The sequence below is a fragment of the Mustela nigripes genome, chromosome 2 (genome assembly GCF_022355385.1).
Source record: "Mustela nigripes isolate SB6536 chromosome 2, MUSNIG.SB6536, whole genome shotgun sequence".
In the NCBI taxonomy this organism is placed as follows: Eukaryota; Metazoa; Chordata; class Mammalia; order Carnivora; family Mustelidae; genus Mustela; species Mustela nigripes.
Genome location: NC_081558.1, coordinates 14,543,025 through 14,559,905, shown reverse-complemented (window position 1 = coordinate 14,559,905; position 16,881 = coordinate 14,543,025). Strand labels below are relative to the sequence as shown.

The 16,881-nt window shown below is 58.9% G+C and overlaps 1 protein-coding gene across 1 annotated transcript in view; it reads left to right on the top strand.

Moving 5' to 3' along the window:
• The first annotated feature begins 3,106 nt into the window (after positions 1 to 3,106).
• Positions 3,107 to 16,881, top strand: part of CERS1 (ceramide synthase 1) — a 17,381-nt gene continuing 3,606 nt past the window's right edge. Inside the window, exons 1-6 of the mRNA XM_059389475.1 lie at positions 3,107 to 3,375; positions 5,768 to 5,927; positions 9,505 to 9,685; positions 11,683 to 11,844; positions 12,264 to 12,411; positions 12,630 to 12,739. Coding sequence (XP_059245458.1) covers positions 3,127 to 3,375; positions 5,768 to 5,927; positions 9,505 to 9,685; positions 11,683 to 11,844; positions 12,264 to 12,411; positions 12,630 to 12,739 — 1,010 coding nt within the window. The 5' untranslated portion in view covers positions 3,107 to 3,126. The remainder of the gene's footprint in view (positions 3,376 to 5,767; positions 5,928 to 9,504; positions 9,686 to 11,682; positions 11,845 to 12,263; positions 12,412 to 12,629; positions 12,740 to 16,881) is intronic.

The following is a 16,881-nucleotide window of genomic DNA, read 5'->3' as shown; positions in this document are numbered from 1 at the left end:
GCTCAAAGGCAGTATCCCAGGGAGGCCTGTAGGGGGCCAGGGAGGTAGGAAGTACTCAGGCTTCAGTTTAGTCGCATGCGCAGTGTATGTGCGCTGGGTGCAAATGCTCTCCATCCCCCATCCCTCCAGATTGTCCCCGCTCCTCGCTGCTGTCCTGTGGGCGGTCCATGGCCCAGATGGAGACCTGCTGCTGTCGGGCTGTGGGCGCAGGAGGGCCACAGTGCTGTGCTGTCTACCTGGAGGGAGAAACCCATGGCGAGCACCCTTCCATAAGAGAAAGCCAGGGTTGGGGCGCATGTGTGGCTCAGTGGGTTAAGCCTCTGCCTTCAGCTCGGGTCATGATCTCAGGGTCCCGGGATTGAGCCTCGTATCGGACTTTGTGCTCAGCAGGGAGACTGCTTCCCCTTCTCTGCCTGCTTGGGATCTCTCTCTCTGTCAAATAAATAAATAAAATCTTAAAAAAAGAGAGAGAAAGAGAAAGCCAGGGCACCAGCTGGCGTCTCTTGTCAAGAGATGGTGGTAGGCGAGCAAGGGAGAGCTGTTGGTTGGGCCTCTTAGATGAGGTCACCACCCAAACAACTAGAAGGATCTGCGAAGGCCAGGTTCAAGGGATGGGGGTGACCAGCATTCATTCAAAGCAGCATGAACAGCCCATGCAAAGCCCCTGTGGCTGTGCTGGGCTCCGCGAGTGGGATAGCGCTTTGTGCCCTTTGTCCCTAGGTCAGTGTCTGCCTGATACCTGGTGCTTGGTGGCCAGGACAGGATGCAGAGCTCAGGATTCCCAGGGGCAGGACCCACCCAGCCCTCCCTGCCTGTTGAGGAGCTCAGGGGAGAGAGAGGAGAGAGGTGACAGAGGCATCCGGCAGGGGTGGGGATGGGGGGCCTGGAGATGAGCTTTCCGGAGAGAAGAGGCCTGCCCTCAGGTGGAACAGGGAAGGGGCGCCAGCCTTGGGACCTTAGCAGCCCCTTGTCAGGTCCCAGCTGCCGGCATGGGGAGCCACCTTCCATTTCTGCTCTGCACCCACGGGCTGGTGGCCTCCCAGCTGGCCGCCCCAGGATGAAACTCAAGGCGCTGGGGCTGGGCTGGTGGGTGGGAGCTCCTCTCGAATTACTGATGGCTGCCATGGTGACCAGATAGGGACAGATAGTGCTGGGTGGGAGGGCGGGGGAGGTGGGGGAGCTGGAAGGCCCAGGTCTGCACCACAGGCCCAGTCAGACCTCTGGGGGTGCAGGTAGTTAGCTAATTGAGGATTCCCGAGGCCCCTTCTGCCTGCTGGGCAAGCTGCAGCTTTAGTGAGGTCTCTGGCCTCTGGCTGAGCCTTAATGCTTGACCAAGTCAGGCAGGCCTCATACCGCAATATGCTGGGCTTCTCACTTCCTGGTCTGATGGGCCAGATGGACCCCAGCCCACACAGAGTGCACATTCAAGGAGGAGGGGGAGGTACCATGCGCAGATGGTGAAAATGGTCAAGAAGACTGATGGGAGGGGCGCCTGGGTGGCTCAGTGGGTTAGGCCGCTGCCTTTGGCTCAGGTCATGATCTCAGGGTCCTGGGATCGAGTTCCGCATCGGGCTCTCTGCTCGGCAGGGAGCCTGCTTCCCCTCTCTCTCTGCCTGTTTCTCTGCCTACTTGTAATCTCTCTCTCTCTCTGTCAAATAAATAAATAAAATCTTAAAAAAAAAAAGAAGACTGATGGGAAAGTCGGGTGCACTGAGCAGCTGACATTCGTACGTAAAGTGTGAAGGAAGTGAGGGAGGGTCCCTACTTGTACCTGGGGGACCTGCATTCCAGGCAGAGGGAACAGCCAGTGCAAAGGCCCTGAGGCAGGACTGTGCCAGAGAACAGTGAGGTGGCCAGTGTGGCATGTGGGGAGCAAGGTGGAGAGAAGAGCATCACAGTAGGTCATGAGTTAGTGAGGAGTTGGCCTTTCACTCTGCACAATGGGAGCCGTGGGTGCTGTGAACAGCGGAAGGGTCGCAAGCAGTCTCCCTCCAGCCTCTGCACAGGCTGAGGAGGAAGCCAGGATACCAGGCAAGAGGCACTAGGGGAGCCCAGGGCCACAGGAGGCTGTGCAGGTGCAGAGAAGTGGAGGAATTCGTGAACTTTTGAAGTAGGGCCAACACTGTGTTGCCGGACTGGATGAAGGTTGAGGGGGAAGAGGAGAGATGATGCCTCCTCCATCCTCTTGGCTGTTTTCCTCCATGTACCTGAAAGTTAGGTCAAGACTCCTGCGGGGCCCATACTGATTTTTACTCTGCATCTTAAAGGCTTTAGGATGAGGACCTTGTTGGGAGGGGAGGAGGAACACAGGAATGTGGGAGTCCTGGGGGGCTGTCTGTGAGGGAAGGTGATATTCCCAACAAGTGACTGGTGTCCTCGGTCATGGCAGTTGAGGGCTTCAGGCACAGGGCCTGGTTGCTGTTTAGTAGAGTATCACCAGGGGTGGTCCCAATGGAGCCAGGGGTCTTGATCCAGCCTCTAAGTCCCATCGGGTGGGTGTCCACTCCCTCTGCCTCTCCCGCAGGCCTGTGTTAACCTGCTGCCGGGGAGGGAGGCCTCCCAGGTCCTCAGGGTCACGGAGAGCAGCAGGTGGTCCTGAGGGCAGGGAGAGGTGGAGGGCCAGAGACGGAGTTACCGCTGGAGGGCACTGCCTGTTGGTGCTCACCGTGTCCCAGAGCGGTGGCGTGGGGGAGCCCCGGGTGGGCAAGGGAGCGGGGACGGAGGCTGTGGACACGGTGTCCAGGCCAGGCGTGCACCTGGCAGACCCCCTCCCCCGCCGCTCCGCGCCTTGGTTTTCTCCTGGAAAATGGGCAGGAACGCGGGCCCGTCTCCAGGACACGTCGCGATAGCGCCACGTCTTAATCGCCCGTGCTCGCCGCTACTGCCTCCCGGAAACCAAGCGCCCACGCGCCCTCAGGGTCTCAGACGTCGCACCCAGGCCCCAAGTCCCCGCCGCCCGCGCCCCCACAGGGGCGGAGCTTGTGCCGGCTCCGCCCCTCCCCGTCCCCAGCTCAGGCCGGCGCGCCCCCGGCCCAGCCGCGGCGCGTGACGCGGGGCGCGCGGCTCCGGCGGCCACCGCAGGCGGGCGCAAGCGGCGGCGGCGGCGGCGGCCAGCGAGCGGGAGGCATGGCGGCGGCGGGGACAGCGGCGGGGCCGGCGGGGCCCGAGCCCATGCCGAGCTACGCGCAGCTGGTGCAGCGCAGCTGGGGCAGCGCGCTGGCGGCGGCGCGGGGCTGCGCGGACTGCGGCTGGGGGCTGGCGCGCCGCGGCCTGGCCGAGCACGCGCACCTGGCGCCGCCCGAGCTGCTGCTGCTGGCGCTCGGCGCACTCGGCTGGACGGCGCTGCGCTCCGCGGCCACCGCGCGCCTCTTTCGGGTCAGTGCCGCCGGGGGCCGGGCAGCGGGGTCGCGGGCTGGGGGGCCGGGCTGTTATGTGGGGCGTGGGACGCGGACCCCGGGCCCTCGCGGACCCCTTTCTGCCTCTCCAGGCGGGGTCACTGGAACGCGGGGGGCCTCGGGCTGGAGCTTTCGGGCTGAGGGCGGTGGGGGTGGGGTGGATGCGGGGGTGTGGCCGAGCTGGAGGAGGGCCGGAACGTGGGGACCCCTGCACGGATGGGGCTTTCGAGATGTGGGGGAACCGGGGCCGACTTACGCCGGGCGGTGCGGGACAAGGGGGCCCCGGCCGGTGGGAGGGCCCGGGCCGCCGCGCGCCCTTTCGGGCAGGGCCGAACCGAGGGCGGAGGAGCGGAGGACGCGGGGCGGGGTGGTCTCGGGGCACAGAAGCCGCCGGCGCCTAGCGCCTTGGGGCCATGCGGGGCGCGTCCGGAACCGGAGCGGGGCACGAGGTCCACGCGGCCGCAGAGCGGACTTGTCCGCTGCTCCCGGGAAGAGGCAGGAGCTACCCGGTTGCTGTCTCGCGCATGTCTGGAGTCAGCGCCACCCTCCGACCTGGGGAGGCAGAGGCCTGGACTCCCCAGCCACGCCGGTGGTCGCAATCTTAGGAGGTGGTGCGGCCCGGGTCTTCAGAGCTGGACCCAGCTGCCTTTAAGGAGCTGCGTCCGAATTGCCCAGTTTCTAGCAAGTCTGGGGAGGCTACGGCCCCAACTGGAGTGACCCTGTGGGTGACATTGGCGCCTGGCCTCCCTCCCATCCTTAGGGAGGCGTCACTGCTATGGTAGCTGGTGGGAAGGCGTTTGGGTCCCTAGCTTGGCTGCGACTCCCTCCTGGAATGACTGGGGTCACCCCGCCCCAATCTGGCTGGAGGTGGCAGGGGCTGCGGGGACAGAGAGCCCGGCGCCAACAAAGGGGCCTTTCTCTGCTGGCTGGGAAGAGGCTAGCCCTTGTTAAGTCAAGGATAGGGTGTTGTCCGGCCGCCACTGTCCCCACCATCATCCCCATCACCCGCATGGGGAGGGGACCCCGGCCACCACCCTTCTTCAGGTAGGAGGAGGCAGGCACGAGGGCCCCTGCACAGGTCAGCCTTCGTTCCCACCTGGCGTTGTTGGTCCCCTTGCTTTCCCAGTTTCCAGCTGGTAAGTGGGAGGTCCAGGAGGTTGAGGGTCAGAGCCTCTAGGAGGGGGATGTGGTCGCTCTGGGACAACCAGAGTTGAGTGGGCTCTCCCCCTGAGGAGGAGGCTTCACAATGAGGGAGCCTGGTGGAGGGTGTGGGGGACAGCAACAGCGCGTGCACCCTCCCTTTTGGAGTCCCCACAGCTGTGGCCAGTCCCGCCAGTCCGGGTGGGGCAGAGCAGTTCGAGGCTCGCCCTTCCCAAGAAAGGGGTGGAGGGGCTGCCCTTTCCTCCAAAGCTCATCTTCTTGGCAGCCGCCTGGTTGCCAGGGGTGACTGGAACCGGCTCTGCCTGTCTCCATGGCAACTGTTGGTGCTCCGGCCCCCTGGAGCCTCTCCTCCGGGGAAGGGGGCGGGGAAGGGGGCGGGCTTGACCCAGCAGCTCTGGAGCCCCGCCCCTAGGGAGCGGGAGGCGGGGCGGGGGGCGGGGGGCTCCTGGACTCGGTGTGGGGGGGGGAGTTGCGCCCCTCAGACTCCTCCATACCTCACTGCTGCATGACCTTTCTTCCTTCCAGGCCTCCCTGGTTGTCCTTAGGTGGCTCAGTTCATGTCCCCTGTCTCATTGTACATCCTTTCCCTGCCTGCCCTCTCTTTCTCTGCCCCATTCTCTCCTCTTTGCCCCTCCCACTTCTCTCTCCCCCAACTACCCACCCCATCTTCCCCAACCTCTTTCGTTCTCTAGCCTACCCCCAGATTCTCCCTCCGAGGTACCCCTTCCCTCAGGTTTCTCTCCCATGGGAGTCCCTTGAGGTTCCATCCTCCCCACTTTCTCCCAGATGCCCCCATACTCACCTCCATGCTCTCTTCACAGCTTCACCCCTACAGGCCCCTCCATATCTTCTCTTTAATCTCCCCTCCTCCCTGGCGTAGCTCCAGCTCCCTCTGGGACCCCCAGGTCCCCCAGCTCCCCTGGGCTGGCCCCATTGGTCTTCCTTGCACCATACTCACGTGTCCCCCTTCTCCCCGCCACAGCCTTCCCTACGTTTCCTCAGCCCCCCCCACTCCCCTCCCCACACTGTGTCGGACAGCTGGGCACTAAGTTTAGCCTTTGGCTGGCACATGTGGGCTCTGGTTACGCTCCCGGCCCTCCCCAACACTGCCCAGCCTGGAGAGCCCCTGAGCCTGGCTTTCTCCGCCCTGGAGGTGTGGTCCCCGGCCCTTGGCCCCCAGCACTGATGGCCACCCACCTTCTCACCCATAGCCCCTGGCCAAGCGGTGTCGCCTCCAGCCTAGAGATGCCGCCAAGATGCCTGAGAGCGCCTGGAAGTTTCTCTTCTATCTGGGCGCCTGGAGCTACAGCGCCTACCTGCTCTTCGGCACCGACTACCCCTTCTTTCACGACCCACCCTCTGTCTTCTACGGTAGGGGCCCTGCCGGACAGAGCAGGGTGGGGGAAGGTTCTCCACATGGGGGAGCTGGACACTCATCATATGTCTCATGCTGGATGTCTGCCTTAAGACAATCCCCGCCTCCGCAAGGTAGCTCAAAGACAAGGGTGCCTGAAAGGCTCCAGGGACAGGAAAGGGTCCTGTTTAGGACCTGGTACTGTTAGGGCTCAGGGAGGTGTCCTGAATGAGGTGACCCCTTGTATGGACCCAGGTGGGCATTCCAGGTGTCTGGAACCACATGTGCAAAGGCCCTGGGGCCAGCACGAGCTTGGTGTGTGAGGATGAGAGGAGGATAGGAGGAGTTTGAACTTCATTCTAAATGGGATGGGTTTGTGGCTCATAAAAAGCTTCCTCTGGCTGCCATGTGGAGGCAGGAGAGTCTTGGATAAGGAAGAAAGTGGCCCAGTGGGGAGGTGAGGGACTACTGTGGCTTGGACCGGCTTGGTGAAGAGATAAAGATGACGAGAAATGGCCGCATCCATCAATTGGATTAGGTGTGGGGGTGGTCAAGGCCTGAGCTTGGTGGGATAGGCAGGAAGGTGACTGTATTGTCCTTTATCACCGTCAGGCAGGCCTTTCTAGAAAACCCGATCTGTGATGGGGGCGTCCAGATTTCTCTATTCCTATGTTGACCACGTGGATGTGTTTCCTGCCATGGGACGTAAACAGTTTCTGAAGCCGCCTGGTGGCACCAAGCCCCACGCCCCCATCTGAGGGCTTGGCACACAACTTTGGTGTTTCAGTATCCTAGTGGCGAGCACCGCATTTGCTGGGCACCTGTCTGTCTCAGTGGGACTGCATCACCCACATGGCCACTCGCCCACATGTATTGCCCTTGTTATAAATCCCTGGAGGCAGGTTTTAGCTGTCATTCAATTTCCCTTTGTGTGAATGAACCATCGTGGGTCCTTGTCAGTTTCAGGCATGGCGTTGCCTCTGGCTTTTTCTTTTAAATTATGCAGTGATAACATGCTTGCAAGTGAGCTGCTGCTTTGCATGTGCACTTACTGTGTACCAGGCACCATGCAGACACAGCTTTGAGTGCTCCAAAGAAAGCCCCCCACCTTGATGGCTTGTGGTGACAGTGAAGTACGAAATCTGTTAACAGCTGATGAGAAAATTCCAGGCAAGGCCCGGGAATATTCTAGAGATGGGGATGGCCCCACCAAAAGTGACCTTTCCGTGGGGGACCTGGAGGAGCCCGAAGCAGAGAGGATATGCAAAGGCCACTATGGGACAGGCCCACTCCTGGCAGATGCTCAGAGGCAGAGAGCAACCCCCCAGGACGGGGTGTCTCCCGGAGGACTGTGAGGTAGGGGGGCAGATACTGACAGGCCCAGTTGAATAGGACGCTGAGGGCGCAAGCGGGCGCTGCCCAGGATGGGGCCCAGAATGGGAGAGAAGTGGTTGGTTTGAGAAATGTTTTGAAGGCAGGCTGGGGTTCCGTGGCCCATGAGTGCAGGGAGGCACAGACAGAGTCTAGATGGGGGATCCCCTGGGGGCTGCACTCTCCCTACCCCGCCCCACATCCGGGGCTCGAGGCTGGAAGGGGGCACTGGCCCAGTGGTAAAAGTCTTGCCACTGCGATGGGTGGAAAATTCGGTGTCCTGTTTCCACAGCAGGCTGGCTCTGTACGCTGAGGCGCCTCTGTGTCCCTTCCTTCTCGAGGGGGACAGAAGTGCACGGCAGGTGTGTGTGTGTAGGAGCCTCCCCCGGCCGCAGCCAGTCCCGCAGAGCTCAGAGGGAGGGCCCTCCCGGAAGTGTGCATTTTGTTGTCAAACTTGGAGGAGCCCCTGGACCTGATAAAGTGGTAGGAGGAGAGCTAGAGCTAATCCATTGGTCGGGGGGGGGTAGCATTTTTTTAAATTAGGTGAAATATACCTGCCTTAAAGTCAACCATAATTTGCCAGTCGTCAGTTCTGCCTGCTTGTCTGAGGTCCTTGGAGTAGGCAGCTACGTGGATCTGGGAGACAGGTCTGGGGTGCACCCAGGTAGCTGGTGTTTCATGGGCGCAGAGGTTCGAGTGTGCACCTTGAGGAGTGTTCTGGAGATCGCCGTGCCACGGTGCAAGCACAGTGGTGCCGCCAAACATAAACATGGCTGGGGGTCAGCGTATCATAGTTTTTAACTATTCGCCATGTTCAAGTGGACGGTTCAGGGGCACGTAGCCCATTCCCCGTGTTGTGCCTCCATCCTCCCAGAAGGAGACCCTGTCTCCCTCCCCCTGGCCACCACGGATCTGCTTTCTGGATTTGCCAGTTCTGGACATTTCCTAGACATGGGATCAGGCAGCATGTGACCTTTTGTGTCTGGCTTCTCTCACTCAGCATCTGGTTTTTGAGGCTCATAGTGGGAGTCAGTGCCTCGCCACTTTGCACGGCCGGGCAGCCTTCCATTGTGTGGGGGCCCGCGTTCTGCTCACCCACTCACGCATTGGCGGGCGCTTGGGTTGCTGCCACCATTTGGTGGCGGCCAGCAGTGCTGCTGTGCACGCATGTGTGCAAGGAGCCCTGGCTTCAGCTCCCTCGGGCACCTCGCTAGGAGTGGACTTGCCAGAGCTTGGGGCTTGTGTGTTCATGGCGGCCACAGGGAAGGTGGACAGTCGGGGACAGGCTCTGGAAGGCTGGCAGGGCAGGGGGAGCTGGGGCCGAGCTGAGCAGGAGACAGTGGTGTCGGGAACAGGGGCAGGGTGGCGAGGGCAGGGGAAGCAAGCAGAGGCCTGGACCCACATGGGGTCAAGGCATGAGGTCAAGGCACAGATGAAGAACTGTTGCTGAGATGAGGCACTGGTGGGCGGGGGGCGTGGTTTAGGGCATGGCCAGCCTCCAGGGGGCTCCCAGTCTCTGAGGCTGGAGGTGGGAGGCCCCAGAGGGAGCCCAGGGTGGCTGTTTTTGGGGAGTGGCCAGGGAAGTCTGGGTGGATGTAGCCAGAGTCCTCTTGGTAATGGTCCTGAGACAGGAAATGGGGAGAGCTGGAAGTCAGGGTCACCAGAAGGGGGTGAAGCCTGAGTAGGTGGGCACAGGTGCCAGGAGAAGCCAGGGGCAGGAGCAGCGGCAGTGGGGGCGGGGGAGCAGCCACACCCCACGAGGTGGGCCAGCCCATCCCAAACGGCACTGGCCGGGGAAACCAAGCCAGAGTTGGAAATCCTGCAAAGGACAGATTTCAGGGGTAGGAGCACCTTTTCCTATAAATCTAGAACCATTCCCCCCAAAAGAACACTCATTTGTTAAAAAATCATGGGTAGAGGGTCGCCTGGGTTAAAGCCTCTGTCTTTGGCTCAGGTCATGATCTCAGGGTCCTGGGATCGAGGCCCACATCAGGCTCTCTGCTCAGCGGGGAAGCCTGCTCTCTCCTTTCTCTCTGCCTGCCTCTCTGCCTACTTGTGATCTCTGTCTGTCAAATAAATAAATAAAATCTTTAAAAAAAAAAAAATCAGGGGTAGAGACTGGGAGCAGAAAAGCAGTAGCCAGGGCGCCTGCGGAAGGGGGTGGCACACCCCAGCCGGAGGGGGTCCTGGAGGCCCCTAACCACATACGCCTGCTCTCCCCAGACTGGACGCCAGGCACGGCGGTGCCCCGGGACATCGCAGCTGCCTACCTGCTGCAAGGAAGCTTCTACGGCCACTCCATCTATGCCACACTGTACATGGACGCCTGGCGCAAGGACTCGGTGGTCATGCTTATCCACCACGTGGTCACCCTGGTCCTCATCGTCTCCTCCTATGCTTTCCGGTGAGTCCGGCAGCGGGCAGGAGGGCAAAGGGCCCAGCATGAGCAGAGAGGGGAGGCTGGTGGGGGCCAGTGGGTATCCACAGGGCTAGGTTCTGGAAAGAGACTGCTAGAGGGATGGTGCGGGGGGTGGGCTATCAGGTGCAGGAAACCCCCAGCCCGATCGTACACTGCCCATCTCCCTCCGGCCCCTCCAACCTGTGGCAACCTCGGGCGGGACACTTAGAAGTGTTTCCTGGGGGGCGCCTGGGTGGCTCAGTGGGTTAAAGCCTCTGCTTTTGGCTCAGGTCATGATCCCAGGGTCCTGGGATCGAGCCCCGAATCGGGCTCTCTGCTCTGCAGGGAGCCTGCTTCCTCCTCTCTCTCTACCTGTCTCTCTGCCTACTTGTGATTCCTGTCTGTCAAATGAATAAATAAAATCTTAAAAACAAAACAAAAACAAAAACGAAGTGTTTCCTGGGCCGCCTGCTGTGCCTGGCTGCCGCGGGGGGTGTGGCTAGGAGCGCAGCAGACCCACCTTGGCGGCATTCTGGGGCCCGCTGCAGCCACCACGTGTGGTCCCTGAGGGCCTCCGGCACAGCCCATCTGCACCTCAACCTGTCCTACATGTAAGATCTCCCCTTTGTTTCAAAGGCAGTGGAGAGTGAATCTCTCTTGCCAATCCTTTCGTTGTATCAGTTGCACGTGAAGATGACAATGTTCCGGACTTATTGAGTTAGTTAGAATGTAGCATTAGGATTAATTGTACCTCTTCTTTACGTCTTGTTTTAAATGAGGCTAATAGGGGCCTGGATGGCTCGGTGGCTTTCGGCTTGGGTAGTGGTCTCAGGGTCCTGGAATCGAGCCCCACATCAGGCTCTCCACTCGGCGGGGAGCCTGCTTCCCCCTCTATTTCTGCCTACCTCTCTGTCTACTTGTGATCTCTGTCAAATAAATAAATAAAATCTTAAAAAAAAATGTGGCTGATAGGGAATCTGAAATAACATTCATGGCTCATGTGCTGACCCTCTTAGACGGGCTGCCCCATGAGTCTGGTGCGGCAGCTGCTGACCACCCATGCCCATGTCAGCTGGAATTAAACTGAAATAAAGTTGCATACTTCATTCTGTAGCCACACTAGCTACATGGCAGCTGCTCAGTGGACCCATGTGGCTGCTGGCTCTCATACAGGATAATGCAGGTTTAGAACATTCCTATCATTCTAGAAAGTTCTATGAGATAGCATTGCTCTAGAGTAGAATCAGGTGATAAAACACAAACAAACAAACAGACAAGAAGAGAACTAACAGTTTGTTTGAAGGTGATAACTATGGGGGAAAATCGGAGATGAAGACCTGGGGGTGGTGAGGTGTGGGTGGTTGGGTGACAGGTGAGCAAAGTCTGAAAGGTGAAGAAAGACTCCATGAACACTGGGAGGTGCGTGTTAGGTGTTGGGATCAGCATGTGCAAAGGGTCTGTGGCACATGAGCTGTCGGAAGGGTGGAGTGAGAGAGATGCCCAGCCATGTCCAGGCTGAATTCAGGTCCAGTGGCCCAAGCAGCTGTCAGGTGGAATGCTGAGGTGGGACTGGGGGGACGGCCTTCAGGCTTCTTTAGAGCCTGCTGGGGACTCAGTCTTCCCTAGACAGGTCTCCAGATTGCAGCAATGTTCAGGTTAAATGAACAGATCTAGGAGGGTCAGCGTGGCAATGATGTTGGAGGTGAGGGACAAACTTGCGGAGGATCTGGATGCAAAATGGCCCTGGCCACCAAGGGTCAGGGGTCACAGAGGCGAGATGGGGCAGACAAGGAGCCTCCAGGGAGGATGAGGGTGCGGGTGGGGCCAGCAAGGGGCAGGCACAGCTTGGGTGCTGCCCCTGATCTGGCCCTGTGGGGAAATGGGCGGGTCACGTGGTCACAGCTTTGAACGGCCCTCCAGGAGGCTTGGGTGCAGACTTGGTGCAGGGTAACGGTCCCCGTGTGACCTACCCCCTCTCCTCTCCTATCCCACCTCCTCCCCAGGTACCACAACGTGGGCATCCTCGTGCTCTTCCTGCATGACATTAGTGACGTGCAGCTGGAATTCACCAAGCTTAATGTCTACTTCAAGTCCCGGGGAGGCTCCCACCACCGGCTCCACGCCCTGGCGGCTGACCTGGGCTGCCTCAGCTTCAGCCTCAGCTGGTGAGGGGGCTGGTGAGAAGGAGTGGGACCAAGCCGGAAGTGGGTGGGGCCTGGTGAAGTGGGCAGGGTAGGAGGTGGGGCTGGTGAGAAGGGGCGGAGCATTCAGGGAGGGAGGAAGGGCTTGAGGGAATGGGTGGGGCCAGGCAGGAAGCGGGTGGGGCCTGATGAAGTGGGCAGGGCCTGGCAGACAGGCTCGCAAGAGGTGGGGCAGAAGGCAGGCAGAAAGCAGGATTAGGCGGGAAAGGATAGAGCTGGGATGGAGACAGATGGGCAGGGGTGAGCAAGGAAGGGACAGAGGGACTGGGATGGGTGAGGCTATGCAGGGACAGATGGATGAGTCCAGATGGAATAGCATAGGGCCTGGGTGGGGGGCAAGCCACCCCCCCAACAGCTTCCCCAAGCCCCCCTCCCCTCTGCAGGTTCTGGTTCCGCCTCTACTGGTTCCCGCTCAAGGTTCTGTACGCCACGTGCCACAGCAGCCTGCGCTCGGTGCCTGACATCCCCTTTTACTTCTTCTTCAACGCACTCCTTCTGTTGCTCACTCTCATGAACCTCTACTGGTTCCTGGTGAGTTGGCAGCCCACAGCTCCTTGCCCACCCAGCAGGCAGTCCCCAGGCAGTGGTCTAGGCGCAGGCCCTTCTCAGTCACGCCCAGGAGGGGCATATTTGGTCCCCAGGACAGCACATGCAAAGGGCCAGTGGCAGAAGCACAAGGCCGGCCATTGGGAGGGAAGCAGAGGGAGGGAAGTGCCTTTTTCTCACCCGTGCTCCCTCCCCCCACCCAGTACATCGTGGCCTTTGCTGCCAAGGTGCTGACGGGCCAGGTACGTGAACTGAAGGACGTGCGGGAATACGACGCGGCAGAGGCCCAGAGCCCCAAGCCCAGCAAAGCTGAGTGAGTGTGGAGGGGCTGCCGCCCCGGTTCATTCCTTTAGCCACGTCTGTCCGGCTGCGTGTGCTCTGGGGGCCTGCCCTGGAGACGAGGCAGTGAATGATGCCACCATGGACGCTGCCCCCGGAGCCTACGTCCCACAGAGACTGCAATAAAGGCATGGAAGCTTAGCGACAGTTAGACGCCATCAGGCCAGACAGGAAGTGGGTAGAGTAGCCTGGGGCTGGGGCAGGTTGGCAGGAGCAGAGAATTGGGGTGTTGGTGGTAGGAGCATGAGGGCCAGACTGGGTCGCTGGCTCAGTGGGTGAGCAGCCATGATCCAGGCCACAGGGGAGCCTCTAAGCAGGTGGCAGTGGAGGTGGGGAGGAAGGGGGGCTATTGTGGCCCGGAGACCCCATGCTCGGTCCATGCTGACGCTCCCTGGCCTTGAGGTCCAGCGGGGCAGCCCGCTGGTCAGTCAGGCAGGAGAGGGGGCTTGGGACTCAGACCCAGTCCGACCCAGGCGGGAGTCCTAGGGAAGGAGGGGAAACAGGTCTCATCGAGCATCACAGAGGTAGGACCCCCAGGACTCGCCAGCCCCGGGGTGTAAGCCAGATAGTGTCCAATGCTCTCAGCCTAGAGGGGGCACCAGGAGTGACTGGAGACAGGTTTGGGTGACCAGCAGAGTCTAGGGAGTATGACACCCAGAGGGAAAACGGGGAGCGAGCCGCAGCAAGGTAGGGGGGCTGCTTACCACTCACAATGTACTGAGTCAGTCGACCCTGTGATTTGACCTCTGGGGGTGCTCATCAGTGACCATCTGGGAGAGGGGATTTCAAGGAAGCAGGTGGGTCAGAATGGGCCAGGAGAAGGATGAGAGAAGCAGAGATCTTAAAAATCTTATTGGGGTACATAAGAAGGGGAGGAGAGAACTGGGGGTTCCAGAGTGGAGAGCTCTGTGGCCAATTCACATATATGAAAGCACTTTGCACCCCCCAAGCGTGGCACTACAGGTGGGGGGTGCTAAGGCCAAGAAGCCAGCGCCCAAGCCAGAGAGGGACCAGACAGGCGAGCAGGGATCAGAGACACGAGAGGGCTGGGCAACAGGTGAGGTCTCCCCAGGGGGCTGATGTGCAGGGCCCTGTCAGCCCAGGTGACTGATCACCATGAGGCCATCTCTGTCATCGGGGCATGTGGGCACAGGGGCCGTAGCCAGGATGGGCGTGGTCAGATCCCAACTCTGCTGTAGAACCCACCAGACTTGTTTCAGGTGAAAGAGAAATAAAAGAAACAAGGACAATCCACGGCTTCCTGCTCAAGCTGCCATTTCCCGAGATGGAAGTTGGGGCTGAGCTGGGGGAGGGCTGTGTGCACCGGGCTGAGAGGGGGGAAGGGGGAGGGCTGTGTGCACATGCCAGGAGTGGGGAGGGGCAATCAGGCATCTAGTCTGGGGGCTGTTCGATTGTCCGATGTCCAGTGAGCGTGAGTTGAGAATTCCACGAAGACATTGGTGAGGTGTCACCAAGGGGTCTGACCAGCCCTCAGAAGTTTCCAGAAAGAGCAACGGCTAAAGCAGTGGGTGGGAGAAGGGGGCACCTGCTTGTCCCAAACTGAACACTGGAAAGATATCTCTGTTGGAGACCCGTGAACTCCCGGTGGAGATGTCCAGACCAACCAGTCCCGCCGGGTGCAGCTCCCTAATCTCTCTGCCCTGAGAAGGCATGTCCAGAACGTGGGGTGGGGGCTGGCGCAGGGGGACTGGCACCTAGCCAGCATGTCCAGTAGGGTGACAGCGTGAACTCTGCCCAGAAAGGACAGGGCAGACCAAGGAATGCACTGCCGTGGTCCCCCCAACCCTGGCAGTCACCTGCAGAACTCAGTTCCCTGAGGCTGGCCAGGGTTCGCACAGTCAGGTGTAACGTGTAACGTGGGGTAAGAAGCAAGGAGAGTGTGGAGCGTGTTGCCGGAGTGGTCAGGACCGCCCCCCCAGACCTTCAGGTCATGGAAAGCAAGGCCACTGAGGCACGTCCCCAGTCGGAGGAGACGAGGACACAGTGACTAAATGCGGCATGGGCTGGCAGGCCAAAACAAAAGGATGTCCGCAGAAAAACTCGTGAAATCAAATAAGGTCTACGTTTCGTTCATAGCTGGCCTCAGTGCCCTAGTTGTGACGGATACACGGTGGAGGTGTGAGACGGTGACATTCAGGGAAACCAGGCGAGGGCTACCCCATGGCTACCCGGCCTGCCTTCACGACATCTCTGCCCACTGACGATTACCCTAGAATAAACGTTTTATTAAAAAAACAAACAAAAGCACGAAAGACCGTCAGAGATGACATCAGGTGTCATAGAGCGTTGCCGGTTCTGTCCTAACAAAGTACCAGGAGTTGGAGGGGGCCTTAGAACACCAGAAATGTGTCTCTCACAGTTCTGGAGACTGGAAGTCTAACATTGTCAGCGGGGCCGTGCGCGCTCTGACGTCTCCAGCAGAGAGCACGTCCTCGTCTCTTCCAGCGTCCAGGGGCCCCACGTGTCCCTTAGCTTCTGGCCGTGACGCTCCAGTGCCCATTCTGTCTTTACATGACCTTCTCTCAGAGCTCTTCTCTGAGAAGGACCCTTGTCTTCTGATTTTGGGCCCGCCCTAAGTCCAGTCTGATCCCAGCCCATATTCCTACACTTAATCACATCTGCAGAGAGCCTTTTTTCCTCATCAAGTCACCTGCCCAGGTTCCAGAGATGAGGATGTGGATAGACCATTTTGGGGACCGCCCTTCAACCCACTGCGGATGTTAAGGCTCATACAATTAGATGCTGCTAGAGAGAGAATCAGGAAGTTGAAAGCTGCAAAGTGACCCAGATTGCAGTGGCCGTAGTGGAAGCGATGACGGCTGGAATTGTGAGAATAACCCGGCCTCACCGAGTTCTGATAGGAAGCGGAGACAACACAAGAAGATGCAGGGCTGAGAATTTTCCAACGTAAAAGACACAAATCAGAAAGAGGATGAATAAGAAGGCATCTGTGCCCCAAACATGTCGCAGCAAGAAGTGCAAAACAGCCACAGGAAAGGGGCTACGTGACAATGACACAGCAGCGAGGGACACTGGTCAAGTGTGGAGGGAACTATCCTGTCCAGTGTCAAAAAGAAGGAACCAGCAACTGGGAATCTCATACACAATTTTGAAAACATTTACCTGAGGGCTCCTGGCTGTCTCTGTAAGTGGAACACAGGCCTCTTGAGCTTAGGGTCCTATGTTCAAGCCCCATGTTGGGTGTAGACAAAATCTTTAAAAATAAACAAACAAGGGCGCCTGGGTGGCTCAGTGGGTTAAGCTGCTGCCTTCGGCTCAGGTCATGATCTCAGGGTCCTGGGATTGAGTCCCGCATCGAGCTCTCTGCTCGGCAGGGAGCCTGCTTCCTCCTCTCTCTCTCTGCCTGCCTCTCTGCCTACTTGTAATCTCTCTCTGTCAAATAAATAAATAAAATCTTTAAAAAAATAAAAAAATAAACAAAAACAATGAAGAGACAGGACACCCACAGGAACAAAAACTAGGAAAGTTTACCGCCCGCAGATCTCATTGGGTATGTTTCAGAACACAGGAAAGCTATCCCAAGAGGGAGACCAGCAGGAGAAATGACACATGTCTGGGTAAAAAAAATTTAAATGCCTGATTGGAGCTTTTAAAAAATGAGAACTGAAGTAGTAAATGCTGAAATGGGATTGGGGCCTTTGCCCTTTGCAAGTGGGCGGGGATTACCTTTAGGCTATATTAAGGACTTCCGGGAATGCTAGTAGGGTGTAGAGAGGAACTCAGGACAGGCACCCCCCCAAAAGAATAAATAAATAAATGCAAAAAGGGAAGGTTAGTAAACGTAGGATAAGAAATGCACAACAAAGAGGGTAGACTCTCGAACATTACACAACCAAACAAGGAGACATGGAATAATCGTGACAGTACAGGACTGGTTTTTTTCTTTTTTAAGATTTTATTTACTCACTTGACAGAGATCACACGTAGGCAGAGAGGCAGGCAGAGAGAGCGGAGGAAGCAGGCTCCCTGCCGAGCAGAGAGCCCGATGTGGGACTTGATCCCAGGACCTTGAGATCATGACCTGAGCCAAAGGCAGAGGCTTAACCCACTGAGCCACCCAGGCGCCCCAAATTG